Here is a 24,273-nt window from a genome sequence, read left to right as displayed (position 1 = left end):
TCCTACCTTGATTTTATTGTCCTCATCTTTGGACTCATCCTAGGGCTTTTTTCTTATCCCTGTTCCTGGTTTGTCCTTCCCTGAGTCTATGTGTCTAACCTTCCTGAACCGGTAACACTTTCTCTAACATTCCATTTTGACTCCTGACTTTCTTACGGAGACTAAGGTTTGGCTATCTCTGCTTTTAGTTCACTATTCCTTTTTTCATGCAATGAAAAGTTCTCAACCGCTGGCAGCTCCGCAGATAACTGTTGCTTTGCTGATGCTGGGTAAATAGATGTGGCACCCCACTCCTATATAGACCTGGCTTTTTAAGGCAAAACAAAAACAAAAACCCTCAGACTCTAGTAGGCCTACTGAAATATAAGGCAACTCCAGCAAGCTAAGGAGTCAGTGGTCAGTTGTGCCAAATTGTTTCAATTTCTGAGCCAAGATTTGTCTTGGAATGAGTTGATACAACTGTATCAAATTAATTCACGATTGGATTGGTAGCACCCCAGGCCTGGCCTGGGGGGACGTGACATTTATTCCCTTTTGAGAGCATCTTTTTGTACTTGAGCGATGAGAGATTCCTCTGCCTTTGGCCAGGACACCTGGTCCTCACTCAGAATGGCCTTCTTTTTTTTGGATCCCACCATTCCAGTAACACTCAGCTGGGAAGAGTTTGTGCAAATGGAAGGCACGGCTAACCTCGTTTAAACTCATCAGAATGAATGCAGGCATTGAAAGAGGTGCAAACAAACCTCACCTCCTGCCAGGGAATACTACTGCTCCCTAAGTGTTGACAGGTTATTCCCAATAAATATCACACACATATCACCTTGAAAATAGAAGATATGTTTATTGATTGGTATAGCACACAACTTTTTAAATTTGGGGTAGGTTTTTGTTGTTGTTGAAAATCAATATAGAAATCTTAACAAAATTATTGATGTGCGTGGAAAATTTGATTCAAATCCAGAATCTAGAAATCCTTTCATACAAACATTTATGCAAGATTATAAAAGGGGATTATGTCTTTGGCATGGCTGTTCACTGTGGTGGGTAGCATTAGACTTGCAGTTAGAAAGACTTGGGTTCAAGCCCTACCTTTGACCATAGGCAAATCACTTATGTCCTCTGAGCCTCAGTTTCCCCATCTGTAAAGCAAGGAGAAAAAGACTTGTATTGCCTAACTTGCAGAGTTATTGTAAGGCTTAAATAAGATGATAAACTCACAGATTTTCCCACATTTGACAGCTGTCTTTTCCACTCATCTAGAAAAAGTAAAGAAGAAACATGCAAGAGATATCAATATATACCAGGTCCTCAAGTTTGTTTCTTTTGCAAATGTCACAGGTCATGGTGTGCATCACATATCACATTTCATATCAGTCCTTCATTCTCTGAGAACTGCTTTCTGGATCCCCATAGAGTTTGGTGGTTGTACCTATACCGTTTATTCACCCTCTGTCAGATCTACTTAACTACTGCCCAAAGTACTCCCTTTTCTTTCATCTTTCTTCTTACAGAGCCTGTTCCTCAAGGCAGTGTGGTATAGTGAATAAAACGCTGGTCGTAGAGTCAAGAAGACCAAGGTTCAAATCCCACCTCAGATAATTAATAGCTGTTTGACCCTGGGCAAGTCATCTAACCTTTCTGGGCCTCAGTTACCTTTTTACCTCAATTGTAAAAGAAGAGGAATGGATTTGATGGCCCCTGAAATACTTTCCATCTCTGAATATATGATCCTCTAATCCCAGAAAGCTCAGCATCTACCAGTTTACTAACTGTCCCCGTTAGATATATAGCATTTAGGTCACAAACAAAAGGTCTTTATTTGTATTTCAGCCAGCCAGATTCTTTGGTAGGGAGATAACTGGTGAAAATACCTCTTCCTAAGTCTCTGTCCCCTGAAACCTGTCCCTTAAGGCAGTTGTAATTGAACCTTTAATTCTACAACTTTCAGGAGCTCTAGTCACAGGCTTTCCATTTAGTCAAGGGCATCCAGAAACTTTATGGCTATAATCCTGGCCAAAAAGAAGTCCCAGTGTATCTCCAAGTCATTCCAGTGGTGACATAAATCATGGACTGGTACCCACTCTCTTCTGGTCTTGTTACTCATGAGATTTGTCTTTTGAAGCCTGGTTGGGGAATTGCCATGAACTCCTAAAACTGGGTAACATGCATGTCTACTTCCTAGGAGCAGTAGGTTTGGAGAGGGTTGGGGGGGTGGAGGTGTATTTTAGTTGGTACTATATATACCCAGTCACGTGGTATCCACTAAAGATCATTGCTGGCTCCTACCCATGTGCCCAGAATTGTATCTAGCCATCCCCACCATTCTGGAGCACCTAGCAAATATGGCGAATTCATCATTGTATTAAATGGCACGAAGGCTCAGTGCTACCATCCCTGACTTCTGGAAGAATCAGAAATCCCTGTCCTTTAGGAATCTTTGGAGATAAATGTATGGAGAGCATTCAATTGTCCACTTCTCCCAGAGAGGCTCTGATGCTTTGTGAAGAGCAATATGTTCTTTTGCCCTCACTGCCCAGAACTGATACCATCTCCTGTTAGTCCTGGACCAATTATTCTGGACAGTGGTGTTTATTATAATCTGATGTGTATATAGGAAGCCAATGAATGAAAAAAAGTTTTCAAATTCCATATGACCAGCTAGAGTATACTTTCATGCCATTCAAACCATGTAACATCCTGGTGATATTCCAGGTGATATTCATGAATATCACCTTTCGACAACTGCTGGGCTATGGGGTTCTGGTTGACCTGGATGACATCCTGGTATGCATCTAGGAACATGACCAGCACAACCAGCTAGCCTGCAGTATACTGGCCTGTGTCCACAAATACCAGCTCTATGTGAATCTGAAAAATGCTAGTTCAGCCAGTGTATGGAATTCCTGGGGTATTTCATGAGCTAGCAGAGAGTAAGGATGGGCCCACACAAAAGTGGATACCATATAGAAGTTTTGTAGTTTCGTGGATTACTACAGCCATTTCATTCCTGAGTTGTTCTTGATAGATTCCTTCACCAAACTGTTAAAAATCCAAAAGTCTTCCGTGGCCAAAAACATCTTTAGGAAACTAAAACACATTTACATATATGTACCTCCATCTTGAGATACTCCAACCTTCATCAACCATTCATTGTGAAAAGATATCCCCCAATTTGTAATGGAAGCTGTTTTCTCCTAGACCAGGGATGGGGAACTTGCGGCCTCAGGACCACATGTGGTTCTCTGGTTCCTCAAGTGGGGCCGGCTCTAACTGGATCCAAACTTCATAGAACAAATCCCCTTAATAATAGGATTTGTTCTGTAAAACTTGGACTCAGTCAAAAGGCCGTACCCAAGGACCTAGAAGGCCACATGTGGCCCCCCGAGGTGTATACACACACACACTGGTAGAAAAAGCTATTACTTTTAGTAGGGGCATTCAGTGCTTGGCACCATTACCTAGAGAGGGTCCACCACCTAGTTATCATTCATACCAACTACAGGAACTTCAAAACACTGAAGCCAGCCTACACACTGAAGCAAAAATCACGTATACTAGATATTGTAATTTGGTTGGTTGTGTTTCAAGATACCTCACCTCCCTGGGTACAAGAACCAGTTAATCATTGAGCTCTGCAAGAAACTCTGAATGTGGAACATGCTGACCTCTTGAAGGTGAACTTACAGTCAGAAAGCCTGGCTGCGATCCAGCATTAGCACAATAGGGAGAGTAATGCAACAGTGTTGTAGAGGTAGGAAGAGGGCAGGCATTGTAAAGGTTTCTTGGCATTTTCATTTATTGTGAGTTATTTTCTTTGGTCAATTAACAGGCAGTTTTTCTATGTAATACTTCCCCCTGTTCTCATTGAAGGAGGAGAAAAAACCTCTTTCTAACAAATATGCATAGTCAAGCAAAACAAATTCCCTCATTGGCCATATCCAAACATAACTCGTTCTACGTCTTGAGTCCTTTACCTCTCTGTCAGGAGGTAGGTAGTGTACTCCATCATTGGTTCTATGTTTGGTTATTGTGTTTTAAGTCCTTCAAAGTTGTCTTTATAATGTTGCTGCCCTTGTATAAATTTTCTCCTGGTTCTGTTTACTTTACATCAGTTCATAAAAATCTTTTAATTATCTTTTTTTTTCCACCTAAAATTCACCTGGTCAGGAAAGTGAGTAGTATTACATGCCTTTCTTTTTTATTTATTTTCTTTTTTAACTTTTTAAAAAATTTTCTTAACAAACATTTCAGCTTTCAAGCGTTTTTTTCTCCTTCCCAGCTCTCCCCCTCTCCAATTGGAAAAAAAAACAAAACAAAATGCTTTTTAACAAATATATATGGTTAAGCAAGACAAATTCTCATATTGGCCATATCTAAAAACACGTCTCATTCTATATGTTAGTCCATTATCTCTATGTCAGGACATGAGTAGCGTTTCATCATTGGTACTCTGAAATCATGGTTAACCATTGCATTGATAAGAATTCTTAAGTCTTTCCAAACTGAAAATTGTTTGTATTTACAATATTGATGTTATAGTATAAGCTATTCTCTTGGTTCTGCTCACTTATGAGCATTAATTGCATTAGTTCATATAAGCCTTCTCAACCTTCTCAGGAACCATGTCTTCATTTCTGGTTCTTTGCCACTACAGAAAGAGCTGCTATAAATATTTTTGTACATATGTGTCCTTTTTTTAATCTCTTTCTTTGCTCTCTTTGTGGCATAGTCCTCATAGTAGTATTGCCGAGTCAAAATATATTTATGGGCACAGTTCCAAATTGCTTTCCAGAATGGCTATACCAATTTGCAGCTCCACCAAAAGAGCATTAGTGTGCCTGTTTTCTCATAGCCTCACCAACATTTGTGTCTTTTTCCTTTTTTGTCGATTTGTTCTGCCTGGCTTAGCCTTTTTTTTTCCCCCCTCGAAACCATTCTCCACAGCTGCCAAAGTGATATTCCTGAAGCATGGGTCTGGCCATATCATTCCCCTGCTCATTGTTTTTAGCATAAAATATATACATTTCTCCCTTTGGCATTTAAAACCCTTCACACTGACTCCAACCTGTCTTTTTAGAATGATTTCACACTATTCTCCTTCATAATATCTGTTCCAGCCAAAACTGGCCTATGTGCTGTTTCACAGGCCTTTGCATAGGATGGCATCCCTCATACTTAGTTGCTATCTCTCCTCACTTCTGCCTTTTAGTCTCACTAATTTCCTTCAAGACTCAGCTCACAGGCCAGCTTAGGTTTTTCCTGATTCCCCCCAGTTGTTAGTGCCCTCCTTCCCCTGCAAATTATATTTACTTAAAAAAAAATTAATAAAGCCTCAAAAAAGGGCAGCTAGGTGGCATAAAGGATAGAGCACCAGCCCTGGAGTCAGGAGGACATGAGTTCAAATGTGACCTCAGACACTTACTAGCTGTGTGACTCTGGGCAAGTCACTTAACCTCAACTGCCTAAAAAAAAAATTAATAAAACCTCAAATTATATTTACTTATCTCTTTACATGTCTCCCCCTACACCCAGTAGTTTGTAAGTTCCTTAAAGGTAGAAATTATTTTTTTTTGTATCCTGGCATCTAACACAGAGCTTTAGACAAAGTATACAATTAAGTGCTCTTTAAGTTAAATTTGAATTAAAATCCTGGTACTACCAAGTGACTGAGGGTTCCTCTAAATGAAGAATAAGCTTTGTATTGTACCTGATACTGCAAATTCAAGGAGCCTGCAATTTAACTCCCAGCTGGGTAGCTTAAAGGCTTTCTTTCTAGTCTGTCTGCGTTTCCTATTCCTCTCAATCCCATGCTTTTCCCACCTCTAACAGCTTTTAGGTATTACAAGATATCATTGATATTACAAGGTATCATTGAGATACCATCGAGATGGATATGATCTATGTTCCTCCTCGGGAGTGGAAAAACCAGTGAAGGTCCTGGAAAAGAAAGAATGAAACTTTGTCTCAAAGCAGAGAACATAGTCCAGTTTTCCAGATTGGGCAGACACAGTAGGACTATGAGAACAGTGTATGGTTTACTAGACTGTGCACTGTCAAGTACAACCTTTGTATTAGATGTTTTTGCTTATTTTTTTTCTTTTTCACAGGGAAGGGTTCAGTTTGCAGACAGCATGAGAAATAGTTGTGATGTAAAGACAAAAAGGAATCAATAAAATGAGCTTTCCAAAAAAAAAAAGAAAAGAAAATCCACTTCATTTTTCTAGAAACTGCTCTTTCTCCTTCTTAGGTTTTTAACCCCAAGACTTTTATTTACTTATTTATTTTACCAGTTCTCAAGACTACTGGAATGGAGTATACTCTTTGCACAGAAAATACTAATGAAAGATTTTACAACTCTCATTAGTCAAAATTGCTTTCATATTATCAGTATTCTGAATGTGAGTTGGAGATTTGATACACTGAAAGTCATTCTTTAAATCTACATGTGTTCAACACCACAGCTCAGCAGCTCCTAGCCAATGTTTTTCATCTTTTTTTTTTTTTACCAAAGGAAACCAGAGAAGACATTAGCTCAAAACAAAAGCATTTAACTAGACAGAATAGCAAGGTAACTAACAAGGAGCCTTCCTTTCCCATAACCATTAATTAATACACACACACACACACACACACACACTCACCATTAATTAATACACACACACACACACTCATACTGGCTCACAGATTCCTGAGCCACCGTTGGAAAAGGGAATCCTCAAAGTTCAGACAAATCAAGTTTCCAGGGCTGCATCGCTGATGGTATAATGCCTCTTCATCTCCAAAGCTATCGTGGAGTCCCAGCAGATTTGAAAATGCCATTTGTTAGGCTGCTTTCTCCAGAGTTGTGGCATACTGATGTCTTCTGCTGGGCTGCTTTTGTTGCCGAGTTTCAGCTGCTACTTTTCTGCTAGGTTGCTACTGCCGATACTTCATTGCTCAATTATAGCTTGGTTGTTCCTTCTCCAGCACGAGTGTCAAGAGCTTAAAAAAAATTTTGGAGGGTAGGCTAGCCTCTAGCCTCAGGGCTGCTTCAACTTTGTTTGGGTGTGTGTTTGTGTGTGAGAGTCTGACCCACAGTCATACCAAGTGATGTTAGCAAGGAGTCCTCCACGTTAAATCCACCTTTTTGACTACTCTCACTAGGAATTTCCCCAAACCTGGTTAATGTTTGGGTTGGGATGAGTAAATTACTCTAGTACCAGAATCATGTAGATTATACTGAAGTTTCACTTAGCTGTATTGTAGGGGAATGGTGGAGCTGGCAACTTTTTATCCTTTGGTTATACCTAAATTGCTGCCTTCCCATTTATAGACAAAGATAGTGAAGCCCAGAGAAGTAAAATGATTTGCTCACAGTTACTCTAGGTAGTAAGGAGCAGAGCTGGGATTTGAATATAAGTCCTTTTGACTCAAAATCAAGTACATTTTCCATTGTACAGTAGGCTATATCATTTGAAGAAGGCACTGTCAGGTTCAACTCAAAAGATGTCAAAGTATATTTGGCAACACGAACAGAAATTTGTTAGTAGATAAAAGCCTCCTTGAATATGGCCCAACTTTTCCAGGTTGGGATAATAAACTGAATCATTGTTGAGGGGGGTGGCATGCATTAAAAAGACAATGTCATCTTCTAGTGGGAGGAGATGCTTATTGATCATGTTTGTATCAATAAATCTAGAGTTAAATTTCCAATGTGAAATAGCAGCAGTAATGGAGAAGGCAGTCAAATTAACTAAAAATAATCTGTAAAATCTGGAGTCATCCAAATAAATATTGAGCTCTCCTAAGCTACCTATAGGGTTGGACCAAAGAGGGAATATATGCCTGTCTATGGTTTAAGGAATCTCAGAACTAATGTTAATCCCCTCCCTGGAAGGAGTGATTACTAATTGTTCCTCTGAGAATTTCAACAAAGCTTTTGTAATCAGGTTTTCCATTGATCTGGAGTTTTTGGTGAATGCCTGAAGCCCTACATGGATTCTATTGGAAAGAGTTTGTCCATGAGTAAGTGTCGGAAAAGCCCAGACATAAACATTAGACCACTTCAGTGGGAGGTGGGGCTATTTGTATTATTAGATTACACTCATTCCTTGCTCTGAAGCACTGACATTGATCATAGAATGGGAAGTGCTATAAAGTGGCAGTCTTTCTGAATCTGTTTTACTTCTAAGAATACCCATTGTACCCTGCCAAGGTACCTGCGTTATAGCAGAGAGAGTAAGGAAGCAAAGGATTAGTGGCCTAACCTCTCATGTCCTGCTCAATGGCCTGGCATGTTGCTCTCTCCATTACTAAACCAAAGCTCTAATGTGGAAAGGCCCCTGGCTGATTCAGCAACAGTGCATTAGTGTGCCCTTTTTCCCCAAAGCCCCTTTAACATTTGTCATTTTCCTTTTTTTTTTTGTCAACTTTGCCATTCTGATGGATGTGAGGGGAGTTTTCTACCAGCAAAAGCCAGGTTAGAATTAAAGGTAGTTTTCTGATCTAACCCAGCATTTGCTGGCAGAAAACTCTCCAGAAAATCCTATCCTTTCAAAGCTCTGTGATGTTAGCCACTATGGTTCTTAAAACCCTGGATAAATAACTTCACTGGTAAATTAAACTTATTAAGGATTCGGTTTGAAAGTAAATGGAGAGGGAGCAGCTAGGTGGCACAGTGGATAGAGCACCGGCCCAGAAGACAGGAGGACCCGAGTTCAAATGAGGCCTCAGACCAAACACTTGACACTTACTAGCTGTGTGACCCTGGGCAAGTTACTTAATTCCAATTGCCTAAAAAAAAAAAGAAAGTAAATGGAGATGAAACTACAGAATTCAGGAGTTGGAAGAGATCTCTGTGGCCGCCTAGTCTCATATCTGAAAGGACATGCCAAGATGATGTAATAGACAAGAATATCTCCTTGAAGACCTGCCACAGCAGGGAGCCCACCAACTCCTGAAGGCAGCAGGGACAGCTTTAATTAGTAGGCAGTTTTTCCTGGAATCAAGCCTGGATTTTCCTCTTTGCAGCTTGGTTTCCTCAGTTTTAAAATGGGGATATTTACCTCCTAGTGGAATAATAATGTTTGCAAAGTGCTTTGCAAACCATGAAGTATCTTGTAAATGCTAGTTAAGATCATTGCCCAAGGTCAGACATGTAGTAAATGGTAGAATCAAGATCTGACCCCAGCACCTGGGAACTTTTGTGGGTCTGGAGACGGCCGCCTCCAGACCAGTTTTGTGCGTTTCCCTAACAATACTGGAATTTTTCTTCTCGAGGATCACAAGTGCCTTGGCCAGCCGGGGGGCCCTAGATTTTGAAGGGGCTGCCTGACCTGCCCAGCCCTGCGCGGGTGTAGGCAGGAGGGAGAGGCGAGTGTAGACGGCCCCACAAACCCACTGCTCCCAACGCCCCGGGAGGCCTTTCCTGGCTGGGGTCTTTGGTACTGCCTGGGTGACTGACAGCTGGTACTCCCGCCCCCGGAGCTCGTCCCCTGCTCCTGCGGGTCTGGGCCTGGGCGTTGGGCTTGGGTCTGGGCCACGGGGGCTCCGCCACTGGTCGGCGGCGTCTCTGCTCTCTAAGGGAGGGGCTGCAGGGCGCGTTCTTCTCCATCACGGAGAGCACTTTTGGTGCAGCCACAACTCAGCCCACGTTAGGCCTGGAGGGGGCCTCGTGGGCTGGAATTTAAACGCTGGGTCTGGAGAACGGGGCGTGTCTGAAAGCGAGGGAGATGAGGAGAGGGGCGTGTCTGAGAGCAGGAGGCGAACCAGAGGGGGATGGGTGTGCGCCTGAGAATGAGGGGCGGGGCTACTGGGGGCGTGTCTGTCAGCCAGGGGGAAGGGAGGGGGCTAGAAGTCGGAGACAGAGAATCCAAGGGTCAGGAAGGGAGTTACCGGATTGAGAGGGAGAGGGAGGGTCGCGTGGCCTGAGCGTTTGAGGGGCGGGACTAGGAGGCCCTCCTCGACCGAGACGGTGGAAAGGGGCGGAGCCTGAGAGCTGAGAAGGGTGGGACGGGGTCACGCCATTAGAGAGCTGAGGGGGCGGGACAGAGGGGTGGGTCCGGGGCGGGGCCTAGGGCTGAGGGGGCGGGGCGGGAAGCCTCGGCTTCAGAGTGAGGCGGAGTCCGAGGCCGAGGGGCGGGGTTGGGGAGGGCGGCTGCCCGAGTGCTCGGTCCCGGCGTTGAGTCTACCGCTCAGTCTGTCCACCTGTCTTTTGGTCGACCCATCGGTGTGTCCCGAGCCGCTGCCGTCATGGAGGCCTCGTCCGGCCTGGTAAAACCTGTTGCTCCGCCTCGTGTCCCCCTCGCATCCCCTGTCCCCATTGCCCCGCGCATCCTTCCCCGTCTGAGCGGGCGTCCGGGCCAGCGCGCAGGGATGGGGCTGCGGCCTCAGCTCTGCCTTCCCTTCCCGCCCTGGGGCCGCCCGGACGCCAGGCTCAGCCCTCGGTGAGCCGCGGGGATGAGGGGAGCCTTCGCCCGGGGAAGGGCCATAGCGACGGCCCCCCCCCGCCCCCAGGCTTCAGCCTCTGCCCCCTGCCCTTTGCCCTCTGCCCCTCTGCTGCCTTAGCGTTTGGGCAAACCTACCTAGCTAGCAGAGAGTGCCCTGCCTTTGCTCGGGGGTGGCGGGCCTACCTGGGACAGGGAGCGAGGGAGAGCCCCACAGGTGAGGGGTCCAGGGGACAGGGTGCAGGACCCGAGGCCGGAAGCCCTAGGTTCAGATCATGCGTCGGCCATTAGCAGTGCCCAAGGGCTTCACTTAAAATCTTTGAGCTTCAGTTTCCTCACCTGTAACATGAGAAAAATTAGACTTGTAATACCCACTTAGGGTTGGCTTGAGGCTCCAATCTGACAATGCATGTAAAGTGCTTTGCGAACTTTAGAAAGCTATATAACCGTCAGTTTTCCCTCCGTCTCTGGCTTCTGTGCCAACATAGCCTCATTAATATTTTTGGAAGAGCTATTTAGTCAGCACTGGTACCCCAGTAAGACCATTGTAGGCCATATACAAGGTTTGGAAATATTAACTCTTGAATGTGATGGTGTACTGGAGAAATTCAACTTACCACAAAATGTTGTATTTTTTTTCTCATTTAAAATATGCATTTACAGAAATGTTAAAGTGTCCTTCACTGTGCTTCATTAAATGCTAGTACCTTAGAAAGATGTCTATCTCAGCTCCTTCTAATCCTAACTCTGACTTGTACCTCTAAACTCCTTCACTAGTATCACCAGAATTATAGTTTTATAAGAAACAAGTATTTCTATAAGTATGTGTTTGGTGTCATTTGACATTTATTCAAAATGTTATGCCTAGCTTGTTTCCATTTAGGCATACACAGACTTGTTTTACATCTTAGGTTTGGAGATGCTTGGTATTTATCTGATCTGCCATTTTTCTATTTACTTAGGATGCTTCACTTTTGATTGCGGTTTTGGTAGTTGGTGCATCAGTATTACTACTGTCTTTAAAGAACATAGGATCCCCAAAGAAGAAAGACCTTATCACTTTACTGGATCCAAATACAAAATACCCACTGCCCCTGATTGATAAACAGGTAACCTTCTGTGTCCCTGAAGCTAACCAAATGTTCCCTCTGCTAGGACATCTGGAAATGGAGGACTGTTCTTTCTGGCTCGTTCATGGGAGCTCTGGAAAAAGAGAACATTTGTTAGCTATGTTATAGAGGGGGTTCTTTTTATGTATGAATCGAACTATATGGCCACAGAAGTCCCTTCCAACTCTTAAATTCTGTGATTTTGTTGTTTGGAAGGAGAGGCCGTCCACTGATGATGGGGAATCTGGCTGTGAGTGAAAATGCTTTCCATTGTTTTCCTGGGAACATGGAACCTCTTTGAACCTATCCTGTAATCATCAAACCCTCCACGCTTCTGCCCCTTCCCCATCCCAAGATAAAGGACTCTCTGTATTTGGAGGAGACAACGTGGCTCAAAGCTGGGAAAGGGGAATTTGTATTTAGAGGACAGGGTTTCTTAACCTGGTACCCTGAAATGTGGGGTTTTTAAAACTATTTTGATAACTATTTCAGTATAATTGATTTTCCTTGTCATCCTATGTATTTCATTTTATGCATAGGTTTATCCATAGGTTTCAGCAGATTGCCAAAGAGCTTCATGATACATAAAAGATTAAGAACTTCTGGTCTAGAAGCTATCTAGTACGCTTTGAATTTTTGCTGACTTACAATTAAGGAGGAGTTTTTGTCACCTATGAAAGAAGGCAGAATTTCCCTCCCTTCTTTAAGTTTCAAGACTGTATCAGAATTGGGACCAGGGCTGGAGACTGAATTTTCATTTCTTAAGAAGGTTCTTACTTTACTCCTTTTGGCTCTAAGCATATTAATTTATGTTCTAAGGTTTATGTCTACTTAATTTCTTATTTCCTAATAATTCTAAGGTAGCCCTCTCTGCCAGGGGATTGAGTTGCATGTAGAGTGAGGTAGCAAACATGATGTCTCTGCTTGGTCTCAACAATCTTTAGGATACAATGGCCCTTAGATATAATCACAATCTTAAATCACCTTTATAAGTGTGTTCTTTGTAAAGAGTTCATTTAAAACACTGGGTCAAACATTCTGAAGATGCAGGAACCTGAGAGCAACATTTTCTTCTTTGCTGGGCTAGGAAGGAAGTTGATCCTCTGACAAGTTTGCATAGCTCCCTGTCGGGTAACTTTCCCCACATATATAAAAGGAGGGAAATGTATATGTTCTGAGGCCAGTGGAACTTTCCTTTAGTGCTTATTTATAGTCCAGTACCATATACTATACTGGCATGTAGGGCACTATAAACCCTGAGAATGACAGAGTATTCTTGTATTTTCTGTTTCATTAGGAAATCAGCCATGATACCAAGAGGTTCCGGTTTGGACTTCCTACGTCAGATCACATTTTAGGACTCCCGATAGGTAATGATAATGATAACACTTGTACTGTCTTACTCCTGTAATTCAACATTTATTAAGAGTCTGTGCTGTGCAAAGCTTCATGCACTCTGTGTCGCACTTTATTTGTCAAAGCATAGGATTACAGCCAAAAGGCACCTTAAAAATCATCCAGTTCAGCTCTCTTGTTTTCTGAGAAGAAAACTGAGACTCAGAGATATTATTGCTTGCCAGGATTACATGGGAAGTTGATAGCAGTCAGAATTCTGATCCAGTGCTTTCAAGTATTTAATTTAATTGATTCTCATAGTACCCCTGAGATGGAAAGGCTACACAGATAGCACGTATTAGCTATGTGTTAGCAGAGGGGAAAGGGGAGTGCGGCACCTCAGATATTCTAAAACATACCCAAGTCATTTGGATTTAGTTTTCAGGGAGTGTAGTTGTTGTTTTTCCTGCATATTTCTTTCGTATCCCCTTGTTTTACAGATGAGAGAACAGAGGTCCAGAGTTTGAGAAATGATTTGCCCAGGGTCACGTCAATGAATCGGGCACAGTGATCACCAAACCTAGGTCTCCTGACTTCTAATCTACCATAAGACACTATCCCTTGACATAATTTCTAATTTTTGTTCATAGGCTGATATGGATGATATTATCAGAAGCAGGGCAGCTTAGTGCTAACAATAACTGATATTTACATAGCCTTTAAAGCTTCTGAAGTGCTTTATATACATTCTCATATGAGCCTCACTTTCAACCCTGAAGTAGCTACACAAGTATTGTTATCCTCATTTTTCATATGACAAAACTGAGGCTCAGAAAGTTTAAGTGATTTGCCCATGATCACACAGCCAGTGACTATGAGAGGGAGGATTTGGACCTCCTGCACCCTCTCTATAGTTCCAGGTTGTCTCAGTGCCTGGCAACCTGGGGTCTAGTCCTAGCTGCCACTTGATAGCCATGGAATAGGAGGCAAATTTCTTACTTTCTCTGGACTTGAGTTTCCTTGTATGTAAAATGGGAGTATAATGTTGTCCTGCTGGGCTCCCAGAGGCTTGAGGATCAAATGAGATAATAGATGTGAAAATGCTTTGTAAATGGCAAAACATTCTCTTAATAGATGGGATAGTGATTTTTTTTTTAAGCATATGTGGTTGGGATAGAGAAAGTGTATGAATGTGAGTGAAGGTGGGAAAAAGCCAGAAGGAACAAGACAAGCTGGAAGGAGCCGCCACAATCTAAACTTAGGGCTTCATTTATCCGCAGCTTTTTTGGAGGGAGGGCAAATAATTGAGATCCATCCATTAGTTCAGTGAATAGAATTGAATGAGTTTCATTGACTGATTTAATCCAAAGACATTCCCCAGATTTTTTTCCACTCTGTGGTTCCACTTCCTCTTTATCCACAACTCTTCTTGGAGCCACTACCTCCCAGGAACCAAAGGGTGTCAAATATTCTGTCCTCTTTTGGTGGTGAAACTAAGGGTCACTGAAAAGTGCAGAAGCAAGGCCAGCAGAGAACCCAAAGGCATGTCGAAAGCTTGTGTAATCAGCTAAATAATTAAGAATTGGGTTAAGGAAAAAAAAAACCAAACACTGCATTCTGTACTTAACATACACTAGGAAAACGTTGAACAATAAGAAAAGGACAGCCAGGACTCCAACCCCTCTCCAGAGTCCTCAGAGATACACATAAGGTCTTGGTTATGCAAGCTGCTGGTTATGCACACAGCTGGCAAATCTCACTTCTGATCTACATCACCCTCGTTTTGTAATGTGGGCAGGGGAAGACCTTACCTCACTTGGGTGGTGCATCATACCCTGACGTCCAGATTGCTAATCGTTCCCTCCCATCACCTCCCACTGATTAGGAGGGCTCAAAGCCAAGGCTTCTGAGAGCTTTTTGTTCAGCAGCTGCAGAGCTATAAGGATCTCTGTATCAGGTTGTTTGCTTGGGTCTGGGGAAAACTCAGCTTAGATTATATGACTAGTTATTATAGTTTGATGCTAGTAACTATTCGAAGTACAGAGACTTAATGGGGAGGGGGAGTCAGGAAACAGGTTAGAACATCTTAAATTGGGTTTCAAGAGTAGTTTGAGGCCGAAGATCGTGAGTTCAGACACTGGATTATATATTCTGTGACAGCCACAACCAGAACACGTGGATATCACCAGCATGCATAATGGGATTGCAAGTTCTGTGATGGCCATGGATGGTACAAACATGTATCACATATTCTCCGGCATAAGCTGGTTCTGTATTGGCCATGGCAACTAACTAAAACCTAATGTTTCAACAGTGCTTTGAGATTAAAATGACCTTGCACATATAGTAGGTGTTAATAGATATTTGTTGTATTAAAATGAACTTTCATATCTCTATCTTATTTGATTCTCAAAATAGCCCTGAATAGGGATGATTATCTCCATTTCATAGATGAGGAAACTGCTGTTTGTAGAGTTGAACTGATTTGGCAAGACCATGATTATCAAAGGGCAAAGCTGGGGTTGGACTTTGAGATCTTCTGACTTCCAGGACAGGGATTCTTTCATCAACCCACTAGGCTTTAGTACTTGTACATGTCTGCTTCAACAAAGACATAGACCTGAAAGGGATCTTGTAGAGATCATCTACTCTTATTTTAATTTACAGAGAAGGAAACTGAGGCTCTGAGAAGGGAAGTGTTTGCCTAAGGTTACACAACTAATGAGTAGTAGAGCAGGAACCTAAATCTTTTCAGGCCCATTGTACTGGTATAGCAAGTGTCAGGCAAATAGCAACATTAAGTTGTTGGAAGAAAAGAGAGTTTAATTTTAATAAATAGTTTTAAATTTTTAACAGGGAAAATGTTAGATATTATAAGATGAGACTTACTCCCCTTGACCCTAGAGGGCAGAACTAAGAGTGCTAGGAGGGGCCGCTAGGTGGCGCAGTGGTTAGAGCACTGGCCCTAAAGTCAGGAGGACCTGAGTTCAAATGCGGCCTCAGAACAAACACTTGACACTTACTAGCTGTGTGACCCTGGGCAAGTCACTTAACCCCAATTGCCTAAAAAAAAAAGAAAGAAAGAAAGAACTAAGAGGGCTAGGGTAGAATTTGCAAAAGGACAGATTTTGGCTTACTGTAAGGAAAAACTTCCTAATAATCGATGGAATGGGATACCTTAGGAGGGAATGGGTTTCCCCTCCCTGGAGCTCTTCAAGGAAAATCTAGTTAATTACTTGTTAGAAATGTTATAGGTAGAAGTCCTATCAAAATATAATTGGGGTTGGGGCAGCTAGGTGGCAAAGTGGATAGAGTACTGCCCTGGAGTCAGGAAGACCTGAGCCTCAGACACTTGACATTTACTAGATCCCTTCCAAAGTTGATGTTCTTTGATTCTGTGAAATGCTTTTTGGTAAAAAGCATCAATTCTGAAACAGATACTTCTTTGGAGTTCTTCCTGGCTACTTGTGTTCATGCTCATTTTAAAAAGAAGAAAAAAAAAGAGGATTCTCCACAAAACTAACTTTTTATTTTTCTCCTCTTTCAGGGCAACATGTTTATCTTTCTGCCAAAGTCAATGGAAATCTAGTGATCCGGGCCTATACTCCTGTTTCTAGTGATGAAGTAAAAGGCTATGTGGACCTTATTATTAAGGTAAATGCAGGCAGGTACATTTTAGCCTTGGTGTGAAAAGGCATGAGAAGTTTAAAATGCTATATTTTGGAGAACCTGACAGTGATATACAACTGTAACATTATTCACCTGATTCATACAAACTATGAGTGTCTACTGAAAGATACAGGAGTGCAGTCTGAGAGTGATGAATAATCATTCTTTGCCTAAGCATGCTGTCATTTGGAATCTTCTAGAACCTATCTAAATACACATACGTATATACATATGCACAACAATATAAACATATTCTGAGCATACACATTAACTAAAATAGGTTTTAAAATTGCTTTTCTTGGGGCAGCTAGGTGGCATAGTGGATAGAGCACTGGCCCTGGAGTCAGAAGGACCCGAGTTCAAATATGGCCTCAAATACTTACTAGTTATATGACCCTGGGCAAGTGACTTAATCCCAGTTGCCTCCAAAAAAAGAAAAGAAAAGAAAAAGAAAATTGCTTTCCTTTTACAATTTATAATAAATTCAAAATGTAATTTCCAAAGTTCTCCTTTTTTGTGTTTGCCTTCTATGCATTTTTGGAAAAATGCTTCAGTGAAGACTTAAGAAATCGGATCAGTGCAATGACAAGCCATAATTGTAGAGGGCCAATGATGAAGCAGGCTACCTGTTGATGAACTCAGGATTGCAAAATGAGACATAATTTTTGAAAGTGGGCAATATGAGAATTTGTTTTACTTGACTAAGCATATTAGTTACAATGATTTTTCTTTTCTTTTTTTTTTTTTCAGTTGAGGGTAGAATGGGAGAAAAAAAATTAAGTTTTATTAATTGAAAAACAATTTAATTTAAAAAAGAAAAACACTTCACCTCTTTTTTTCTTTTCCCAGTGTTCCGCTTTCTCTTTCTCCTCCCACCCCATACTGGGAGGAAAAAGAAAAAAGAGAAACAAAACTCTTACAACAAAGATGTACAGTCAAGCAAAACAAATCCCCGTGTTGACCACTTCCAAAAATGTATGTCATCTTTTGCATCTTGAATCCATTACTCTTGTCAGGAGATCTTGAGTCATAATTGGTCATTGCATTGATTAGAGTTCTTAAGGCTTTCAAAGCCTTTTGTGTTTACAGTATTATTATTGTATAAATTTTTTGTGATTCTGCTTAGTTCAGTCTGCATTAACTGATACACATCTTCTCAGGATTCTCTGAAACCATCTCTTTTGTTATTTCCTTAGGTCACAACAATGTTGCATTCATATACCATAATTTGTTCAGCCATTTCCCTATTGATGTGCATCTCCTTAGGTTCCAATTCTTTGCTATAACAGAAAGAACTGCTATAAGTATTGTACACATGGGCCCATTTCCTCTTTCTCTGATGTCTTTGGAGTATAGCTTTAGTAGTGATATCTCTGGATCAGTGGATGTGCACATTTCAGTGACTTTGGGCATAATTCCATTTTGCTTTACACATTGGTTAGACCAATTAATAGCTCCACTAGCAGAGCATTAGTGTGCCTGTTTCCCAGACAACAATTATCATTTCTCATTTTTGTCATCTTTGCCAATCTAATGGGTGTGAAGTGGAATCACTGAGTTGTTTTAATTTGCTTTTCTCTAATGTTTAGTTATTTGGAGCATTTTTTCATACAATTGTTAATAGCTTTAATTTTTTCTTTTGAAAACTGCCTTTTCATATTCTTTGACCATTTCTCTCCTGGGGGATGGATGTTGTTTCTATAAATTTGAGTCAATTCCTTAAATAGCTTGGGTATATGAGACCTTTATCATATGAAACTTGCTGCAAAACTTTTGCCCATCTTTGTTTTCTTAGCATTTAATTTTAATCACCAGTTTTGTTTGTGTAAAAACTTTTAAATTTTATGTAATAAAACTTGCTCTATTTTATCTTCTTAGATACTCTTTCCCTTATTTGGTCATGAACTCTTGCCCTATCCGTAGTTGAGCAATGCAAGTCTTATCTAACAGTGAAATGACCATAGATTGGCTTATAAAACTATACTAGCCTACAATAAAGTCTTTAACAGACTGAATTGTCTGGGTGCTATTTCTATGAGTAAATATCATGGTAGAGTTATTTTGCTATGGCCATTAAAGGTGTTTGGAGACTGTGAGAACCGTCAAAGCCTTGTTTTCCAGGTTTATTACAAAAACGTGCACCCTAAGTTTCCTGAGGGGGGAAAGATGTCTCAGTACGTGGATAACATGAAGATAGGGGACACCATCGATTTCCGAGGGCCAAACGGGCTCCTGATTTATAATGGACCAGGTACTCCTGCTCATGCCCAAAGAAAGGGTCTTTCATTTTCCAAGATGTTTGGGGTGGGAAAAAGATGGAGCATGTTCTGAGACATTTCCATCATTTTAAAAAACAAAAAAAGTGCTTTTCAGAAGATGGAAATAATGTAAGTTTGGATCTTGATGCCCAAGATTGTCACTTCAGGCAAAATATTCTATTTATTTTATTCATTCAACAAAGATATAATGTATGCCTTCTGTATGCATGACTGATTCTGTGCTTGGTGTTGTAATTACTGGAAAGTTTTGTATTTCCTTTTTTACATGGTTGTAATGTGTGTGTTGTTACCAGAAAAGGTCTTTCCTATTCCCTGCTCCTGCACTGTCATGCTCCTTAATGTGGGCAAGTGGGAGAGGCTGTGGGTTTCCTCCTTTCCTATTTAATTGGGAATAATCTATGTCTTTACTGGTTTACTCTTCTAAGGCAGTGGGAAAAGGACGTGTATTCTGTGAGATACTCTGAGGAAAGTTTGGGAAGTTGTGTTACTTAACATTTTTTGCAGGTACGCTGGCAATCAAACCGGATAAGAAGAGTGAACCTAAGATGAAGTTTGCCAAGAATTTGGGAATGATTGCTGGTGGGACAGGTAAAACTTTACCTGGGGTGGCATAGTGCTATGGAGAACATTTTTTAACTTAATGACTTGAGATCTGCATCTGGAAGGATGAGCATAAATCTGACTGCCGGTCTCCCTGACTCACGTGAATATCCAGGTGACTCACATGAATATCCAGGTTTTAGGGTTGTTCCCTAAATCACTGAACTTTACAGAGACTAGGGAGTTCAGGGTTTGAATTTAAATGATGAGTCTGTAGTGCTGTCTTCCATTTCAACAACACAGCCTTTCCTGAAGGTGTGGCAGCTGCTAACACATATTTATTCAGAGGGGCAGACTTAGTGGGCCTACCTATGTAACATTGTAATACTCCCTATTCTAGAATTATACCTGAGAAAAGGAGAAGGATCGGGATAGTTCTTTGCATCAAAACAAAACTGAAATGAGCAGTTTTTTTTTCACACCTGTAACTTTAGAAGGAGGGGTGTGAATGAAGGTTAATAGATTATGTACAGAACAGCCATGGGACCCAAATTTCCTCATGTTTGGGTATCTCAATAGCACCCATCCATATACTGATTTTATTGAATCAAGAAAATGAAAGAAAATATTTTCTTGGATATGTTCTAGGAATAACACCAATGCTGCAGCTGATTCGGCACATTACCAAGAGTCCTGAAGATGGTACCAAGTGCTCCCTAATCTTTGCAAATCAGGTTAGGTAATAGTTCATTCTGTGTTCACTCTCCCTTCCCTTGGAAGTCATGAACATTAAGCATTAAGTAGGACAGGATTCATCTTTCTTTAAGAGTGTGTGATTGGGGATTTCTCTTTGAAGGCGTTTTAGTTTAGGGGCTATCTTCAGTCATTCAACACACATCAAAGAAGGGCGACTGTGGGAAATGGGGTCAGATGGGACAAAGGCACTGTTAGCTTTTTGTGTAGAATATACAAGATACAGCTGCCTGCAGCTGGTGCCTCCACTTCCTCTCCAACTCCCTTAATTCCAAGTCCTCTGCATACTGACTTTTGACCTAATCATTTGATGGAAATTTTTTTTCCAAAATCAGTGATGATCTCTAAGTGGCCAGATCTAGTGGCCTCTTCCTTCTTGACCGCTATGCTGCTTTTGACACTGTTAACTACTCTCTTTTGGATTCTCTTCTGTTTGGGTTTTTGTGACACTTTCTCCTGCTTCTACCAGTTTGATTGCACCTTCTCATTCTCTTTTGCTACTTCTTTGTTCTGGTCACACTCAGTAACCATGGATATTCCCTCAAGTCTCTGTCATGGATCCTCCTGTCTTCTCTCTCTAGCCTACCTCCTTTAGTGATCACATTAGCTCTCATAGATGAAATTATTTATGCAGGTGAATCTCCAATCTATACATCTAGCCCTAACCTCTCTCTTGAGCTCCAGTTGTGCATTACCCACTGCCTCTTGTACATCTTGAACTAGATGTCATGTAGGCTTCTCACACTCAACATCTCCCAGAAAGAACTCATTATCCCAAATCCTCCCCTATTCTATACTGCTCTCTTGCTGTCAAGGGCAGGCATCACCAGTGCCTCTGGTCATTCTTGACTCTGTCCTTGCCCCATCTATCAAATCTATTCCCAAGTCTTGTCATTTCTGCCCTTACATCATCTCTCAAAATAGATCCCCTTCTGTGCACTCACATACCTGCCACCCTGGCTTAGGTTCAGATCACCTCAGGCTTAACTATGAGCCTCCTAATTGGTCTCCCTGCTTGAGGTTGCTGCCCTCTTCAGTCACATCTTCCATTTGGCTGCCAAAGCCATCTTCCCAAGTGGCAAATGTGACCATGGTGCCCCGTTAAATAAACTCTGGTGGTTCCCCATTCTGTCCAGGATCAACTCTGAAATCCTCTTTGGCTTCCAAAACCTTTAACAACTTGGCCCCTTTGCATCTTTCTAATCTTCTTACATTTTACTGTGTTCTTACCTTTCTCTGTATCCCCAGCATCTAGTAGGGCCTGGCACACTATTATTGCTCAATAAATGCTTGTTTGATTCATTGAATGCTAACGAACTTAAAACATGTCCATGTGTGTCTCTTTCTCCCCTCCCCCTACCACACTGTACCTTTCTCTAGGTCCCAGAGGATACGACAGTATCTCGGAGCTCATCTAGCTCTATCTCTTTTTCTCAGATTGTGTTCCAGCTTCAGTGGTTTACTCAGTTTCTCTCCTCCCAATTTGCCCACTCTTTCTCCACATTGGCTTTTGCCACATTACCTTCCATTCTTCATTCTTTCAAATCCCCAAAGGCTTTCACAATACCTGCTAAAACTATCTGATTTTTTCTCATTTGAAATATGGATCTACCTGAGTCATTTGATCTTTCTAGGTAGGTAATGATGATATACCTGTTTCTGTACTGGGCTGACTTTAGCCAGCGTTTGGTTTTGACATACTGTTGCTGTTAGACTTGTCAATTCTTGCCTGAACAGTAAAGAAGAGTCCAGGAAGAATACTTGAGATACTTCTTCAATGTGTATCTTTTTTTTCTTCTAGACTGAGGAGGATATCCTTCTGAGAGCAGAGCTAGAAGAAGTGGTGAAGAATCATCCCAACCAGTTCAGTCTGTGGTACACTCTGGACAGGCCCCCTAATGGTAATCCTTGTGTGCTTCCCTCAACTAGAAGTGACCGAGTGCTCCCAAATGTTGAGTCAAAGGATCTGGGTTCCATCTTGGCTCTGCTCCTACCTTCCCTATCTAGAAAGTGAAGGGTGTGGATTTAGTGATTACTAAGTTCCCTTCCACCTCTAAATGCTGTGATCCTTTCATTTCTCTCAGTCTCTTCTCACCATAGTCCCCATCTTTACTCTCTTAGGCCCCATCCATTTAAGTTTTCCCAGGTCAGAATTGGCTTTTGACCTACTTTAACGAGCTTTGGCTCAGTATCAGAGAGAACACTTCAGGTCGCCTAGCAGGATGTAACAGGTTCAGTCAACCCATTGCCTCCTTCCTCTCTGTGCCTAGTATCATAAAGATGCCTTGGCAGGGTAAAATGGGAGTACTTCATAGGGTAAAGTAGGGAAAGCAATTCAAAAGACTGGCAAGGCAAGTTCACCAGCACTTCTGTGATCAGTGCCAGTCTGCTGCAGCTCAGGGCAGGAAAGTGATCCAAAATGCAGACAACTCTTACTGGCCTAAGATTCCTTCCTGGGCGCTTTCCCAGACTTTGCTGATGGACTGATGCCCTCTAGACATTTGGGGGGGGGTGTTGTTGTTTGTCCTTTGTTCTTAAAGAGGACCATGACATCAAGGAGGTGATGCCATGACATGCAAGTGAATTGGATTTAAGTGAGGGAGCAAAGCAGTATAGGCTCAGTCCAAGCGCTCACCAATTAGCTCCACTTCAAAGATAGATCTGGCTACAGAAGCTTTAGTGAAATCTCCATAGAGGAATAGTAAGTAAAGCATTACTGGCAGGGGGTCATTGGTGGCACTGAGAAGTCTCAAACTGTTGGCTGGATGATACATCCTCTCTGATCCAGCCCTCCAGGAACGGTTTGCACCACTTTGGTAGAGCCCTGGAGTTTTAAGATAATTTCTAGTTAAACTCATTACTGTTTCCTCTGATGCCATTTCAGATTGGAAATATAGCTCTGGATTCATTAATGCAGACATGATCAAGGATCATCTCCCACCACCAGGAGATGATACCGTCATTTTGATGTGTGGTCCTCCTCCAATGATCCAGTTTGCCTGTCAGCCCAACCTGGAAAAACTGGGCTATGCTCAAGACAAGACTTTTGCCTATTAAAAAATTCTTATTAGCAAGTGTTGCTCGGTATTTTTTGTATTGAACTTCAGAATGTCTTGTTCAAATGATTTTTTGATCATTTAGCCTATTCTAAAATAGCATGGTTTTAAAAATGTTAAAATAAGTAGTTTTCTAAATGATCTTCTCTCAGAATGAGTTGCAAAATTTAAAAACACATATAAAACTTCCTGCTTTGTTATCTTGTCTGAGATTTCTGTGTGCTCTTTAAGTGTCTTGGTCAGGGACCAGGGCCTGAGAAGCTGTGCCCAAGAGATTCAGTAGTACACTGGTCATGTTAGATCCAAATGACAAGTGATTGTAATAGATTTGCAGAACAGCATTTGGCTTAACACTTTAGTGAAATAAAATTTGTGTAAAATAAAATTTAAAATCTTGTGTGTATTGTAGATGCTTGCATACCTCTAACCCACAATATCAAGAGCTATGGATAGCTAAAAAGCCATTAGTCTTTTGTTAGTGTTTTCTGTTTTCTAGTATAGTCTTTAAAAGAACTATCAACAGGTAGGGAATTCTTAGATGGGGCTTTCATATAAAATAGATCAAAAATTAATTTCTAGAAGAATAAAATGGACTTCCATTATAGAAATGTTAAAATCCGAGTTCTCTGAAGGAATATTGGAGCGGGGATGAGAAGGACAGGCAGGAAGGAAAGCAACCAGGAGAGAGTGAACACACGACAGTAACAAATGATGAGGCATCTCCCTCCTAGCTACTGACACCAGTCTTGCAGGAGCCCATTGCGATTAGCAGCAGCTAAAAGGGCTAGCTGTCTTGTCTAGGTGAAGTACCACAATTTGTTTAGCCATTCACCAGTCAGTGGGCATCTACTTTGTTTCCAATTCTTCGCTACCACAAAAAGTGCTGCTGTGAATATTTTGGCATCTCAAAAGCTTATGGAAGTGATTGTTGATAAATCAAAATAAATGAATAAAAAACATTATTCTGAGAAAGGGTCCACAGGCTTCATTCGACCACCAAAGAGATCCATGACACAAAGATGATTAAGAACTCATGATCTAGACACATGGGCTCCTGGGAATACTGTCTTAAGCTGTTTTTCCTTTCCCATTTGAGCACAACTAGCCT

At 41.6% G+C, this 24,273-nt stretch overlaps 1 protein-coding gene across 1 annotated transcript; it reads left to right on the top strand.

Annotated features, from left to right (window-relative positions):
- Positions 1-10,130: 10,130 nt before the first annotated feature.
- LOC114023354 (NADH-cytochrome b5 reductase 2-like) lies at positions 10,131-23,562 on the top strand. Its single transcript, XM_027835964.1, has 9 exons — positions 10,131-10,251; positions 11,387-11,533; positions 12,831-12,903; positions 16,416-16,522; positions 18,659-18,788; positions 19,321-19,404; positions 20,005-20,090; positions 21,911-22,010; positions 22,994-23,562. The coding sequence occupies exons 1-9, from the start codon at positions 10,231-10,233 to the stop codon at positions 23,164-23,166; spliced, it is 921 nt and encodes a 306-aa protein (XP_027691765.1). The 5' UTR covers positions 10,131-10,230; the 3' UTR covers positions 23,167-23,562.
- Positions 23,563-24,273: the final 711 nt, after the last annotated feature.

The sequence above is a fragment of the Vombatus ursinus genome, unplaced genomic scaffold (assembly GCF_900497805.2).
Source record: "Vombatus ursinus unplaced genomic scaffold, bare-nosed wombat genome assembly UNPS02014818.1, whole genome shotgun sequence".
Classification (NCBI taxonomy): domain Eukaryota; kingdom Metazoa; phylum Chordata; class Mammalia; order Diprotodontia; family Vombatidae; genus Vombatus; species Vombatus ursinus.
The sequence above is the reverse complement of the archived record's forward strand: the minus strand, read 5'-3'. Positions and strand labels throughout refer to the sequence as shown.

Excerpts from the sequence above, each read along its gene's own strand:
- LOC114023354 (XM_027835964.1), top strand. The coding sequence starts at position 10,231 with ATGGAGGCCTCGTCCGGCCTG. Across the intron at positions 20,091-21,910 it reads CCCTAATCTTTGCAAATCAG|ACTGAGGAGGATATCCTTCT; the intron begins GTTAGGTAATAG and ends TTTTTCTTCTAG. Across the intron at positions 22,011-22,993 it reads TCTGGACAGGCCCCCTAATG|ATTGGAAATATAGCTCTGGA; the intron begins GTAATCCTTGTG and ends ATGCCATTTCAG.